This window comes from Gobio gobio (assembly GCF_949357685.1).
Source record: "Gobio gobio genome assembly, chromosome: 8".
NCBI lineage: Eukaryota > Metazoa > Chordata > Actinopteri > Cypriniformes > Gobionidae > Gobio > Gobio gobio.
Window position 1 is genome coordinate 41,903,696 of NC_137114.1, and position 16,668 is coordinate 41,920,363.

Sequence of the window (16,668 nt, forward strand, 5' to 3'; positions counted from 1 at the left end):
AAATAAAGTAAAATAAAAGTAAAGTAAAGTAAAAAAATGCTGCATTCTACACTCACTTGAAAACCATGTTTGCCCCTCCACCAGCCAGTGTCTTCTTTAGGAGGCATATCAATTACTGATACTATGTCTCCAACCTTTTAGGAAGAAAAATTACGCTTGAGTTACTAATACTCCAAAAACTTACTATAAACCAAATCCATATATAACAATACTATAACAATACCTCAAAAGAGAGCTCATCTGCTGCTTGGGCGATGTAGCGCTTGATGACATGGGCCGCAGCTACAGCGGGAACATTAATAGATGATTCATCGTGAACCAGCAGGTGGTTCCCTTTGTTATCAATCTAAGAGAGTGAAGAAAGATGCATAAAACATATGAGCACATGCTGAGTGAATCAATCAGTAACCAATAAATCATCACCTTATGTAGTGATTTCATATTCCCTTTTTAACGATGAGCTGAAAGGTGCAACGTCAGTGTAAAAAAAAATAAATACACAAGACGCTGGGAAAGAGCGAGCAACCAGCTCATGCGACCGAGAACGCCGAGACAAGTTGAGTCAGGCGTCTCCTATCCTTGTTAATGACTAACTAGTATAAGAAAGTGGGTGTGAACTGATTGTATTATACACAAAGGTCTGAAGTCTATACTAAAGTGGGATTGTGTTTCATGAGACATTGTGAGAAATTTAAGGTGTGAAAACTCTTTTGTTAAATACACTATGGTCATATCGCATCTGTATTTTAAGAGGCAGGATTTGGGCAGGCAGCCACAGAAAGCCTTCAGGTGTAGTGTATAGCTTAACAAGCAGGAGTGACATTTATACCTCCATCCATGTGAGTGCTGGCCCGCAGTTGATCTTGTTATCAGCGATGGCTGAGAGACGGGAAATGTACGCAGTAATCATCTGTAAAAGTGTCTACGGAGAAGAAAAAAAAAATAGAGACAGAGAAGGGATCATAAACAAAGAGACAAGTTTCAACACTCTCATTGTGGTCCCTTTGAGATATAATCCATTGATTCAACACAATAACTCTGTTCCATACCTAGTGAGTGGCCTTGTTGTCTGACTGTACCTTCTAATGGAGCATTCTAACTGAAATGAGCCTCACAAGACTGATTCGGCACGTGCTACATAGGCAGCAACACCATGTGACACATAAATAGATAGAGCTCTGCACAGCAATCATGGTGAGTTTGCCGTTAGCATGTTGCTAAGCTAACTACACACTAAAATGCAACAGGCGAGCTCTGGAAGTAAAAATCCCATTAATTTTGTCCAAAGGGGAATTGATTTTTAAAAATAACATTTAAACCTTTAAAGATTGCCTGCTGTGAGCTATGAGGTTGTTATTGATAGTAAGATACAACGGGGCTAAAGGCGCCGCAGGGGGGAAGGCGCCTTTGATTTTTGACTAGATAGCACAAAAACTTGCCACAGCACTTTCCAAAACAGCCGCTTTTCAAGATGAATGTGGAAATTAGTCTGATCTTTGACGTTATCACGGGCAGCAGCACAAAGTTATGCGCTAATTTGATCTAATATATTTGATGTTTTTTTAAATGTTGTAGATTTATATTTTGAGACAAAGGTCTTCATGATTTTCAGTTTTGTTCAAGGTAATTAAAAGCAACAGTTTTTCAATAACGGAAGAATATGTAAAAGTATGGCATTTGGGGTAAAAAGCGCATCTGCTGTTGAGGCAAAATCTGTAAATCTATATGAAATGAAATTATTATGGGATCTCCTTCAATGCTTTCAGAATCTTTACTTTTTAAAGCTGCATACTTCAGATTCCTTCGGATGAGACGTTAAACCGAGGTCCTGACTCTCTGTGGTCATTAAAAATCCCAGGATATCCTTCGGTAAGAGAAGGGGTGTAACCCTGGCATCCTGGCCAAATTTGCCATTGGCCCCTTTCCATCATGGCCTCCTAATCATCCCCATATATATATATATATATATATATACACACACACACACACACACACACACACACACACACACACACGATTGGCTTCATCACTCTGTCTCCTCTCCACCAATCAGCTGGTGTGTGGTGGGCGTTCTGGCGCAATATGGCTGCCGTCGCATCATCCAGGTGGATACTGCACATTGGTGGTGGTTGATGTATGTAGGTCTATCTATGTAAAAGCGCTTTAAGTGCCTAGAAAAGCACTATATAAATGTAACAAATTATTATTATTATTAATAAAATAACTTTGTTTCAGTATTTTTAAAATATATTTTATATTAAAGGGGTGGTAAAACACATTCTTTTGAAGGCTTGGCTGTGTTTGTGGGGTGCACTGTAACATGTGTTCATGCTTCGTTTTAAAAAAAATTGCCTTATTTTTCATATATTTGACCTTTATTCTACACTGCTCTGTCCCTCCTTGTAAAACGGTCTGATGCTTTCCGGGTTGTATGAAGCCAGTCCCTCAAAAATACGCAGTGGGCTCTGATTGGTTAGCTGGCCCAGTGTGTTGTGATTCGCTAACCGCAGTGCACGTCGGAAACGTCACGCCCCTTACCGGAGGCTGTTCAGTGTTAGAAACAACGGCGTCAATAAAACCATATGAGCTCGAATCAGACCCAGAACATTTGAGTGAAGATGATCGAGCAGAACCTGCTCAGTCCTCGAGAGTAAAGACTGCGGATCTATAATGATCGCTACTGAATGGCACTTTAACTTTTGTATTTTTAGAACGATTATAGCCAAATATCTGTCGCAAGAACTAACGTTAACCCAAAACGAACACTAAGCACTGGCTTTAACTAGTAAGTTAGCCAAATCACACACAGAACCATGTTTAGCATGCCTGTAGATAAACAATACATAAAAGCTCTAATCAAAGAATCATTTACACTAATGCCAAGTTCGCTGTTGAGATTTTAACGTTAATGTTTGTAACGTTAGGTGTTCGTCGGATAACGTTAAGTATGAATGAGCATTTAACAGACTGGTTTGCAGAACAGCGTTGTCATCTGTTTACTTCCTTGCTACAACCTATTACAGGAAAACACATCGATGAAAAATAAATCAGACTTACAGGTTGTGGCCCGTAAACAGCTTCTGTTTGTAAATCCAGCTTTCAGGACAAGCCGTTGTGCATATCCTGTATTGAACTCGCGAAGTTTGTGGAAGTTTGTGTTGTCCTCCGTGAAATGTGCAGCGCGCGCGTCGTGCATCCACGCACCGGCAGTGTTTTTTTCACGCAGCTGACGTTGTGCAAATCTGGCATTGAAATCGCGAAGACGATGGATGTTTTCCTCTGTTAGATGTGCTGCAGGGAGCCCTGCGCGCGCCTGATTCCCCGCTGACTCAAACACACGTGCATATAACATGCTGTGTGTTAAACGCTCTGCAACGCACCCCCGTCCCAAGGAAGGCTGAACAGAGCAAGTACCCCAGACCTGCAATCCGGATGAATATAACAGCGTTTCCTCGGCATCGCGGCAACAACACTCCAGCCTACTATACCACAACAGCGCCGCGATACAAAATGGCCTCACCCCCCCCTTATTTAATATTCTCGGAGGAGGGGTTTATGTAAATTTTGAGCCTGGTGATGTCACCAACCCTGGAGGAATGTCTGTAGTCGCCTACTGGCCGTTTGCTGTAGTTCTTAGAAACTGATTTCTTTAAAAGCAAATATCTCCCTTTGCTTTAAACTTTGAACGTTGTAACTTTGCAGATGTTGTTTATGCTCAAGCAGCAACATTACACGCTAGCTAAAGTTAGAATAGTGAAATCGTGGTTTACCACCCCTTTAACATATTTTAAAGACGTCCCATTGATTGAACAAAAATTATTTTTTTTTAAATCAAAATAAACAGAAAATAGTGCAAACTTTGCTAAAGTGATTATTGAACAAGTATTAACTAATACTTTAGCTAAAATATTTTTAATAATGTCTGTGTTATCAATACTGTGTGCCTTTTGCCCCGTGTGTGGGGTAAAGCCCCCCTCGCCATCTCATACATTTATAAGATTTTTAAACAAAATGAACCACTTTTATGATTTATTTTCACATTGCTCCATCAATGTTCAATACAAACATATATCTTTTTTCTGCAATCATACAACTTGGGACTAGTGAAAAGAAATTATTTTCTTAAGGTGTGCCTTTAGCCCAGTTGTACCCTATATACTTTTGTTGAAGCCATTATCCTGCATTATTTCAAATTATCTTTTAAATAATCATGTTCAACAGCAGAATTCTTGGTGGAAAAACTACATTACCCATGATTCTGCAGAGAAATCTCCACCAATCAGAGAACTGAAACAAGCAAATCCTGCCAAAAGAACACTTTAGCGTCCGTCCACTCCTATGAAGCTCTGTGAATAACGTAATCCAGTCACTCTTAAACTACTTAAATATTTGAACACATGTAGTATATACGAAATGCGTGTATGCACACGATAGTCTTTTCTTCCCTATTGTGACGTATATCAGAGTGAAACAGCTTTTAAAACAAGAAAAAATGCAGGGCGGGACTTGATTATGTCCACCGGGAATTGATTGGATCATTGAATAGTTGTGTTTTGTGATATCATGTAAATGACAGGTTTTCCTGCCCCCGCACCAGTAAACACTTAATCGGAGAAGATGACTTGCTTTATTTTGTTAAAGTTATTTTCATTAAAGATTATGGGGAAAATATTTCCTCAACCAATGGCGCTGAAAAAGTGGATAGGAACTGTTCCATTCTATTGAGTAATTAGACTGAACCATTTTTTATCAATATTGAATGGATTACATTAACATTACCATTTTCCTCCAACATTTTGAATGGAATGCATTGCTTTCTGGGATTGTCTTCACCAAGGATACATGCAGCCAGTGTACTGCAACTACAAATGTGAAGTGAACCTACCTCGGCTTTGTCCTTCAAGCTGTCTATTCGGGGCAGTTCAGGAAGCCGAGAGAATCTTCTATCATAGATACAGAGGTGGAGGTGCTTGTCAAGAACACGAAACTCTTCATATGAACGCCTCACCGACCACTTACGACCCTAGGACACATAAAACAGAACGAAACATAAACAGAAATGAGAGGGAATAAAGAAAGAGCAATCATTCTGAGTAAAGAAGAACTTCAAATCACCTTGAGAAATCATTCAAAATGGATGATGATCAAACAAAAGGGGTTTTATAAAGTCATAATTATGGTCTATACAGCATATTGTTTTCAATATTTGGGAAAGTTTTTTGCAAGAATATTTTATTCAGCAAAGACGCATTCAGTTGCTCAAAAACTGTCGTAAGGACATTTATAATGTTACAAATCATTTTCTTTTGAACTTTCTATTAATCAAATAATTCCGAAAAAAAAGATCAGTTTCCACACAAATATTATTTTTTTCAACTGTTTTCAACATTGATAATAATAAGAAATGTTGGTAAAACTTTCTATGAAGTCCATGCTTATAAATGAATTGTAGCCCCATGTATACTTATTTATAAGTATTACTATTCTATAAATATATTTATAAAGACTCATTAAGACCTATACTATACTTCTAAATGATCAAATATAAAATAGTTCCAAGCAGAGACACTTGTTTGCAGTCCCAAGTTATCATCAATTATGTTTTTAATGGCTAATGTTTGCATTAGAGGTCATGAATGGTAATTTTGATTTCTTAAAATCAATATCTCCTCAGTCATACGCATGGTATTGCTTATAGCAGTGTGAAATGATTCTTTAAGAAATATTGTTGCAGTGTTTTGCTAGTGCGTAACATTACATATTAGATACATTTTTGATTTCAGTTTTTTCCCCATTATTTTATTACAGGAATTATTGTTCATTAGTTACATTTACAAATAACTTAAAATGTATAATGTTCATGATTTCTTAACATTTGCTTTAGGAAAATTGCATCCTATGTTTTCACTTTACTTAATACACAATTCGAATTTACTTAGTAACTGTATTGTTAGCAATTAGTAACTATTATTACTCACATTAAGAATAATTCACTAATTTGACAGAAATAAAACAATCACTAAAAAGTCAATGTAACTATATATAAAAACATTATAGCAATGCATTCTGCGTCTTTATAAATACATTCATGGAACCATATGACTAACTAATTAATACTTAAAAATCAGTGTATAATGGATTATGAGCATGTGCTTTGAAAAAGCAAATGCATGACTTATAAGTACTTGTAAAAATAATATAAATGTAACTATAACTGATCTTATAATGCCGTATAGGCCTTACTGAGTCCTTATAAATATATTTATAGAATAGTAATACTCACTTATAAATGGAGCTATAATTCATTATGAGCACGGACTTCATAGAAAGTGTTACAGAAATGTTTTTGTAGCACCAAATCAGCATACTGAATGATTTCTGAAGGATCATGTGTCTGTGTTTTGTAGACTTCATACAGATGTAAAACAATAAGATTTGCTCCAGCGGTTCAGAAACAGTAGAGCGGGACTCTAAATCCTTTCAGCTCTCACACTCGCCAGCACAAAAACGGGCTCTGAATTCATTTTTTTTGAAGTTCTGTGGATGAGTACGAAACCCTACCAGAGCAAAAAAAAAAACCCATTGTTTCGGTATGGAAAGAAATGCAGGTCCAAGAGTATTTACATTTGCAGCTTTGTCTTCATCTTGGCCCTAAAAATCCTCTTTGAAAATCCTGTCTTTTCCTAAATCCGGACGCATTCCATGAAACAGATAAATCGCTGGGCAAACTGCATGTGGTTGGCCTGCCTGTTTGATCTGAAGCTCTTAAAAGGTCTTTTTATAACTTCACCATTTTTCCTAGCATGGCAGCGGGCTTAACTTTTGCTCTGTTGCCATAACAAATCAGTGAACCTGGGATGATATTTTCGTTCCTCTGTCAAACTGTAATGGCTACAGAGGTTCTAGTTTTCCCCTGTGAAACAAGCTTACCTGGCAACATATCTGGACAAGATACACTAGCTCCTTTGAGTCCAGGCCATTGTGTGTGAGGTCGTTCTGATCCTCAGGTAAAGACAACTGTGGAGAGACACACAGAGATAGATTCTCAATGTAATTATTCCTTAAAACTCCTATTACAACATACTCACAAAAAAATAAACTGTATACAGTCAAAAGGAGAATATTAAGTACATACAACAAAAACTGTGCAAAATGAAGTTCTTTATAAACCATGCATCACAATACTCCTGTGTGGCACCAAACATTTAAGACTGCAATATGGCTTTATAAAAATGAAAATCAAAAAATTTACCAAAACATTATCATGGTGACAAAATTATAATTTCTTCGCAATCATTTTGGTAACCCTTTACAATAGGGTTTCATTACTTTAACATGAACTAAGAACGAACAATACTTTTACAGCATATTCATTATACAGCTAAATATTGTATAAAAGGCAGCCTGTGTTTCAAATAATAAACCATATTGCTTAAAATGGAGATAAAGTATTGAGACACTCATATTATAACAGTTATAAGGCAGTTATAACACACATCTAATAAAAATCACCTAAAGTTAGCTGTTGGTTGCAATTACTAACTCTTGAGGGGATTTTTTATAAGATGTATGTTATAAGTACTTTATCTTCATTTTAAGCAATATGTATTGTTTATTATTTGAAACACAAGCTGCCTTTTATAAAATAAAGTTATAGTTATATATATATATTCAGGGCTTTTTTTGAGATACTAAATGTTTGGTTTCACAATGATAACTGCCTCTCCTTGGTCTTTAAAAATGACATTAATTTAGTGATCAAATTTAAAACTTATGACATATGATAATATTTTTTAATTATCATTTCAATCTGATTCATTTTTTCAGGAAATTGTTATGGGTTTTTAATTCAAAATATGACTTTCTAATTACAAAACAGGGCATTGATTTTATACACTATAGCGGACACCAGAACTTCATGTTTATCAGGCATTTTGGGAGACACAACAAGTGAATAGGAAAGAAATGATATATCAATATTATATATTAGAAGATATTATTATGAAAATCTTGCCAATTAATAGACTTCTTTTTTCATTAAATGTTGCCCCAAGGCTATTAGCCAGACCGGCCTGTTGAAAGCCTTAGCTCGCACTGGCCCGACAGTGGAAAAGCTGCTGTCAATATGTAAATTAGATACAATGTATATAATAGGAAAACACGCTTATGGCCATTTTACAAATATTGTATAAAGCAAATTGTGCATCAAATCATTATGTTATATATTTCATAACATAGTTGAGATTGAGAATCATCTTGATACAAAGTGTGGTAAAAAAAAATCCTGAAACATAAAAATCATAAAATAAAAATAAAAATCCCTTTGTTTTTGCCTATTCATGTCCATTCATATCTTTTTTATTTTAAAAATAAAATTGAGTCCTGATGTCCTCTGAAGAGGGCATAGCATAACATGAATAAAATATAATTTTTCAAAAAAATATATTTTTAATTTTTTTTTTCTAATGCTCTAAATAATGTAATGACAAAAAAAAAATACTAAACTTTTTTTCTGGTTCTCAGGAGGGTATATACATGGACTGTCTGAATACTAAATTCTGATTGGCTGGAAGGCAATACAACCATTTAATGCACAGGTAGTTCCAAGTCAGTTTTCATTAGCACAGACACTTGTTATCAAGAATGCTAAATCTCACGAGCCGTAACAGACCAAAATAACCACGTTATTTTTTGTTGCTGCAAACATCTATAACAGCTTCTATGCTGGCAAATTACTATGGTATAAGCGAGATAATCCACAGCTAGCTATATTTTAATGCACTTAGTGGAGGCAAGGCAACCACCTTTTGCCTCCACGTCGTGCATTAAAATAGTTTAACGCACAACTAGCCGTGGATTATCCCTCACATATATGCCCAGTTCAACTCTCCACTAAATGTCATCAGCTCTAGAGAAAGAATGAAAGAGATGATGATGGATCTTTAAGACTGCAGAAACAACAGGCCCTGATGAGTGACACAGAGACAACAAGAGATCTATACCACCCCTACAGAGTACCCGATTCTTTCTGGTTTCAGAAAGCCAACACAGAGGAATATTCCCAAAAAACACTAGTGAAGCAGTTCCAGTGCAACTTCACCAACGCTTTTCCTCAGAAGTTTCCACAGCTGCTGGCTGAGGAACATTGTATGATTGTCCTCTATAAAACTTTCACAACATCTTGTCCCGGAAAATGTGATTTCGACCCTTGACTCCAAATGCTGATGTGATTCAGGGGTTTCAATATGCAAATTAAGCATCCAGTCAGGCAAAGTCCACAAAGAGGCTGTGCTGTCTTTGTAGTGTCTGCTGTGATTTACTTCTCTGCATCATCTCAGTAATGCAGACTACCCATGCATCATTCAACACACACACACACACACACACACACACACACACACACACACACACACACACACACACACACACACACACACACACACACACACACACACCAACCTCCACATCAAAGACAAGAACTGTGTCCCGTTAATTGATAGAAAATGCAGATCCAACACTAAGCCACTTCAAAAGGTGCATTAAATAAATTAAAGCATTGATTATATATATATATATATATATATAAAACTAACAGAAACGTACACAAGCTTTAATGACCTACTTAGCCGTTGCAGTTCAGTAAAGTAATACAAACTGCAGGATAAGCACTTGATTTACATTTGATCCGACACCATATCCCCCCTAAACTCAAATAAGTCCATTAAAATAATGCACATTTATGTATATTACACCCCAATGCATCTTATTGAATGAGAAGATTTTGGATCAACAAAACGAAATGCAAAAGCACTGAAAGTCTAAAAGGTTTTTTCCCATGGTGATGAAAGTCTAGGATTTTTCCCCATAAAAGTATCTATAAATAAATAAATAAATAAATAAATACACAAATAAATAAGCTTTAACATTAAGTAGGTTTACTTGAAATGCAAGATTTTAAGACGTATGTTCATAGATCATATCTTAAGTTAAATGTATTATTGTTTTAAAACGAAATCTTAAATACTTTAGTGAATCAAAATTTGCCAGTGGGGAAAGAAAAAGATTAGCATAACACAAAAATAAAAACAATTCAAGACGGAGCCTCTGAAAATAGTAATCTTATCTTACACAATTTCTGAGAGGAAAAAACTAAAATACTGCAACTAGAGAACCACAAACAGTGTAGTGTAAAAACAGTAGTGTATAATAGTGCAGTATGTATATGTATATGTATATATATATATATATATATGTACAAACAATAGTAAAACCACAGGACAAAGGAGGCAAGGATTTTAATTTCCTCAAAGGGGTTATAATTATTCCTGTCTGAATAAAACGGATGGATACTCACTGATATGTCGTCTGTCTTGTCTTATGAGTGCGCTCAGGCCCATTCTGACAGCGTCTCACACCTGAGCCTTTCCTTATTCAGCCTCTCTGCTGATGTTCTGCATGGCTGCTGCACGCAGACGCAGTAACCCGTCACACACGCCCCCACAGACCAGCAGCCTGTGCTCCGTCAGCCCAGCTCATCAAAAACAAACGGCCGGATTTACAGCGGAATGAAAATCAGCAGTGTGCTGCAGTCAAAACACCAACCTTTTCCCTTCTTCATCTCCTGCAGTAGAGGGTTGTGCATGATGCTATGTCTAATTACAACTGAGGAAGAGGACAAATATAGAAATGGAGCAACCCCCTCCCCACCACCACCACCACCAGCTTAGCCCCTCCCTGCGCTGGATGTTGGTCCTCCCACTGGATCCATGCAGAGAGGAGCAGTGCTCTCAGCTACAGAGATCAGTGGAGGACAGATGCAGCGATGTTTTGGGGACAAATATTTTACATTTTACATCGGACATCCAGTGGTGACTGTCTATTTAACAAAAATATGCTAAATTAATATAATGAATAATATAATATGAAAATAATATAATCAAATATAACTGATATAATATATTTAATATTGTATCGAATGAATTGTACAAAAACAAATATTTTTCAAATTCATCATAGAATTATCATACGTTCTGAAGAAAAAAAAATTTTCAATGACATTTAAAGGCACAATATGTAATTTTCGCCACTAGAGGTCGCTTAAGGGAACACGCCGACTTTTTGGGACTTATTCACCGTATCCCCCAGAGTTAGATAAGTCCATACATACCATTCTCATCTCCATGCGTGCCATAACTCTGTCTGACGCACCCACCGCTAGCCTAGCTTAGCACAAAGACTGGAGGTAAATGGCCTCAGCTAGCCTACTGCTCAGGGTGCAGCGGCACAATGATATTACGCAGCGCTTGAAAATAGTCCCCAGCACACTCTCTGTGCAAGCAGGTTGTCACGATGGTTATGTTGACTGAAGTTAACCTATGTCATTGCGCCGCTGCACTCATGGTACGGCAGCAAAGTTCCTTGATTACTACACAGAAATGAGAGTATAGTTCCTAGCCATATCAGTCTAGAAAAATCGCAACTTTTTTTTCCATCGGTCTTGTAACTATACACATCACAATATGCATTTAGGAAAATGTTGGCATTATTTTGTCACTTATTGAGCGGTAGGCTAGCTGGAGCCATTTACCTCCAGTCTTTGTGCTAAGCTAGGCTAGCGGTGGGTGTGTCAGACAGAGTTATGGCACTCACGGAGATGAGAATGGTATGTATGGACTTATCTAACTCTGGGGGATACGGTGAATAAGCTAAAGTCCCAAAAAGTCGGCGTGTTCCTTTAATTTGAAACAAAGGTGTATCTTAATGACGCCTTATTTCGGGGAATTATGGGAGTTGTTCTTCACCTCTGCAGCCGGAGGAAAAGAATCCGACGGGACGGGCTGAACGAATGTATTAAAGATTTATTAACGTTACTGTAGTATGAAGCAGGGTGGGGCTGAAAGCCGTTGGAGCGGAACGAGGCGGCTGGAGCGATTGCTAATGAGAGACAAGCGCGACACACCTTCACACTGCAGTGAGCTAGATCAATATTAGGCATGGTAAAACATGGTACTCACGGTAAATCAAGAAAAAAAGATTTAAACAATTAGACTAACTGTGTTGAGCTGTATAACAATGATTACTTTTCTGTCGATGAATGCATCCAAAAGGTTGTACACCTGTCTAATAAAACACATCATATATTAAAGCGTCTTTGGTATTTCCATGGTTTCTACAAAATAAAAATAAAAAATAAATAAAAAAATAACGCGGGTATGATGTCATTGATTGGCGACGCACGTACATGGCCCGTGTCCTGGTTCAAATTGCTAATTTCTCTGGATTTAAATATTCTTGGAAACATTTGGGATAATGCAAGTACACAAGTCAACAAAATATATAACATTGCCTTTAAAGACCCCATGAAATGGTTTGACCATTTTTTTCATTTTTCTGTATTGACATGCATGTACTTCCTATTGATCGAGTAAATTGGGGTGGGACATAAAAAAACAAAAGGACAATTTCTCTTTTCATAAGTCAACATAATGGTGGGGGTACCATATTTTACTATTTATTTTTTTATTCACTTTGTCTGGATATGACACACTGAAATGAGAGCTGAAAATTGCCCAATAAGTCTATGTTATTCTTGTTATTGCACATTGTAATTATGTTTTTGTAAGTACTTCCCACAACTCAATGTTTTTGGCTCATTTTCCCAGAAGAGAAAGAGTATAATTTTAAAATGTGTATGTTATTTTGACAACTTTAAAGGGCACACTCGCCTACAGATGGCCTCAAAACAAATCTTTCAAACCTGAATGCTGTGTTGATAACTCCACTCGAGTCTTTGCAACTTTACCATGATAAGCCCCGTCTAAACCACTGGTTTGGAAAATTCCTCCTGTAAAAATATGCCACTTTTTTCTTTCTCTTTGGCTGAATCTATAAAAACCAGAGATCAAGTGCAAAAATCAACCCAGAACTTGTAATACTGAATAAAAGACATAAGCGCATTTAAGTTTGTAGTCAAAGGTCTTCCGTACCAGATCTAAACTGTTTACGTCACACAATCCGTGGATTAAAATTCCACTCAAGTAATAAATTGCAGCAAAAGCTTTTTTAAACTGAGGTAGCAATAATCCAAGAGAAAATTCCTCAAGTTACATAAAAGCTAGAAAGCATAACCCAGTGATCATGAGTCGACCTTTCTCCATCTGGAGCCACAGCTCATCTACAGTACAGAGCCATAATTTATAAGGATTGTCAGCAATTCAATCATGTCATGCATCTTCAACTAAAGAGAAAAAAAATATGATAAATCATAGCGCTGACCCACTTTATAATGTACATCCTGGATCTGTATCCCTGCATCTCATATTCTACCAGACTTTTTGATCATGAGTGTTCAGTAACTTAATGCATTGCTGTTTCATTACAAAATCTTGATGTTGTATTATCAGCCATGCAACTTAAGCTCAGACAGCAGGAGTATCAATATTTCAAGATCGATCCACCTATACTGGAGGAAACCCTTTTCTCACGCAGGTCAGCAGCACCATTTGTGGAACCTGCTGAAACCTGCAGGTTTGGGTCCGTTCTAATGAAATGGTTGTGAGTGAAGGCTGCAGCGCCACATGAGGCCCTCCCCTTTGTCTGAGGTGATTTATGATGGAAATCAATCAATGTCCCAACCAGCTGCTCATATGGAGATGGAGGTGACGGTTCTGAGATCAGTAAAAGCTCATTACAGCATCACCGAATTTGGCCCAATTCTTCCTCCATCGCTCTCTGCACTAGTGAGGAAGAGGCAGGAATCCTGAAAGCTCCGCTGTAAACCTGAGCCGAGGAATGTGGAGCATTCACACCACCTCTGGGAATGCAACAAAGATCTAGAAGACGCCACACAACGGATGCTAACTCAATACCCTATTCTAGGACTAAACACAGACAAGGTTATTCTCAGTGGTCTGCAAAGTATTTGAAAGCTTAGGCCACATTTAAAAATGTATGAATGTCACTGTATTAGACACACAAAAAAAAAAATGAAGCCAGTCATGTGCGTCCGAAATCGCGTACTGTCTGAGTAGGTACTACATTTTAATTGGACTTACTTCGCGACCATTAAAAAAAAAAAAGTATGTTCTATATAGTATTTTTCTATATAGTATAGTATTTTGAAAGATATTTTTAAAAACAACAAATGGAAAAAATTGCTAAAATGATTTCAATATTTTCACAAGTTGAAATTTAGGGGTTAGGGTTCGGGATAGCCCCCACCCAATTGAAAGTAGCCAATAAATTATTTTATATATGATATATGATATATATGGCCCAGTATATATATATATATATATATCCTTCTATTATTCAATTCCACAATACTATTTAAAATATAACATCAATATAAGCTTAATATACATGTGTGTGTATACTGATATAATATTATAAATAGTATTGCTGAATTCAGTAATAGAAGGATCTTAGTAAACATTTGAATACTTAAATGCTTTTTAAATGCGTTTTATGGTTGTGGGACAGCAGTTTGCACCAAGTCTGTAGAATGGCCCACATAGTAGGGAAGTATTCAATTTCGGACGCAGCGTAAGTGTGGCGAAATACTTTTGGGGACCACTGTACTTAGGATAGTGATTTAGTTTTCACAAAAAAAAGAAAAAATACTTTTACTGAAAAACATTTAGTGAAACCTAAAATATGAGTTTCTGTGTTGTGATATCTGACCAAATGTCCTGTATGCGAAACGTGCATCTCTCTCATATTTCATCTCTCATATACGCGAGCAAAATGCACACGGTGAGTGTTTACATAAAATAAGACCGCTTAAAAAAAATTAAGAATTAAAAAAAAAAAATTTCATTACCATTAATATTTGTACACGTATATATTTTCTATATATAAGATTCTTGGCAATTTGGATTTTTTTTCTTGTTTTAATCATAAACCTTACTTGGATATATGCACAAAAAAATTTATTATCTTGTGGGTATCTTATCTTAAAGATAATTAAATATTTTTCTAAAAAAAAGAGGCAAAAAACAATCCTTTTTTTACGTGTAAAATTCCTCTCCTTCAGCTCATTTATTATGATCTTTTAGTTTTGTTCAGTTGTCCTTAGCACAGAAAAGGTAATCTAATCTAGAAAGTTTACACCGGAAAGACAAAAAAATTGCATCGTTAAACTGCTAAAATGTGCCAATGAGCTTTGAAAGCAACAAAAGATACGCAGTAATACACAACATTCCTTCTGAAACATCACATTTCTTATTTAACTGCCAAGTTTGGAGTAGAGTATCCGTTTTCTGGTACATGCAGTCATGCATGAGTCTGGACTCCTCCAGCCCCCGGCCACTGTGTGTCAGTGTGACGTACTCAAGCGATTGAATGTGATCTAATAGAACAGGAGTCTGTGTGACCTTGAGAGCTGCAACACACAAGATGATGGAGGCGCAGAGCACAGAGCTGTGAGACGTGAAGGCAAACTTCCTGTCACGTCAGCTATGACACCGTACCTTGTCCATGATGCATCCAAACCAACACCCTCAGCTCTCAGAGCAGTATACTGTACATACAGTAAAAAAAGACTGAGGAGGGGCTCGGTGGAATTTACTGGAAACGATATCTGCTGCTCTCTGCTGGAACCCATAAGCATAGCAAAAATCTGGCTAGACAAAAACATGTTTTGGGCCTGATATGTTGGACTAGTTTGATGTTCAGAGACAGTATGGAGAGAAGACCGGGAGCAGACTGAAAATTCAAATACATATGGAACGGAAATCACATCTATCAGTTAAAAGTGCCTTTTCTGATTAAGTTTGTTTACTTGAGAATGCAAATAACTGGACTAGGCTAGAATTGTTTTGTTTTTTTAGTGGGATTTGAAAAAAAAAAGGTTTTAGTTGCTTGACGGTGTAACCAAAATGGCTGCCAAGTGAACTGCCTTGCCTTAAAGGGACTTTGCTCATTCGTTAAAGTATATCTGCATAAAACTAATGCAAATCTCCACCACAGCTATTAATGTCATTAATCATCATGGTTACGATGACTATGAAGATATTAACATATGACCGACCGCATTTACATATGCAGGATCCTGGCCTGTTCTGATAAAGTGCAAGTCAGCCAGTTTGCACAATCATAACAGAACATTTGCATAAGAACTTAAAATAATGCAATTCATATTTTTGAGTCAGGAACAATGCTTTAAAACAAGTTTCAATTGTTAAATAACATTTCAGTGTCTAAATTCATTTTTTGACTTTTTTAAATACAATAAAGAAGTTTATGATAAAATAGCATTTTTTCCTAGTTTTACATTGGTTGTACCACCTGACATGGAAAGTGTACCAACACCCATACCTTAAATTAGCTATTTGTATCAGCATTAGAGACCTGCAAACCTTTTCTCTCTGTCACGGGTCAGTCAGGGTCCTCTGGATGCTACATTATCATGCTTACTGTTATTACCTTGTCAATTCATAATAAAAGACCCATTTTTGCATTTGTGCCACCCTGATTTATGAAAATCTACAAATTCCTGGACAAGTTTTTCAATTATCAATAGCTTTAAAACTACTGATATTTATGCTAAAGGTTTCAAACATACAATTATGCCATAGTATTTAAATTTGAATTTCGTATTATTAAAAATTTTCATTTGTGTGGATTGTTGCACCACCTGACATTTTGGGGGTTTAAGATATCAAAACA

General features: G+C 36.6%; 1 protein-coding gene across 2 annotated transcripts in view; it reads right to left on the bottom strand.

Moving 5' to 3' along the window:
- The window catches only part of arhgap32a (Rho GTPase activating protein 32a), a 55,526-nt gene that overhangs the window by 18,408 nt on the left and 20,450 nt on the right, over window positions 1-16,668 (bottom strand). The window contains exons 1-6 of one of the 2 annotated variants that reach the window (XM_079823847.1): window positions 10,355-10,709; window positions 6,931-7,017; window positions 4,886-5,023; window positions 830-922; window positions 224-346; window positions 57-134 (exon numbers count right to left, since the gene is read on the bottom strand). In XM_079823847.1, coding sequence (XP_079679973.1) covers window positions 57-134; window positions 224-346; window positions 830-910 — 282 coding nt within the window. In that variant the 5' untranslated portion in view covers window positions 911-922; window positions 4,886-5,023; window positions 6,931-7,017; window positions 10,355-10,709. Of the gene's footprint in view, window positions 1-56; window positions 135-223; window positions 347-829; window positions 923-4,885; window positions 5,024-6,930; window positions 7,018-10,354; window positions 10,710-16,668 lie in introns of those variants that run through there. The other variant, XM_079823846.1, reaches the window with a different exon arrangement.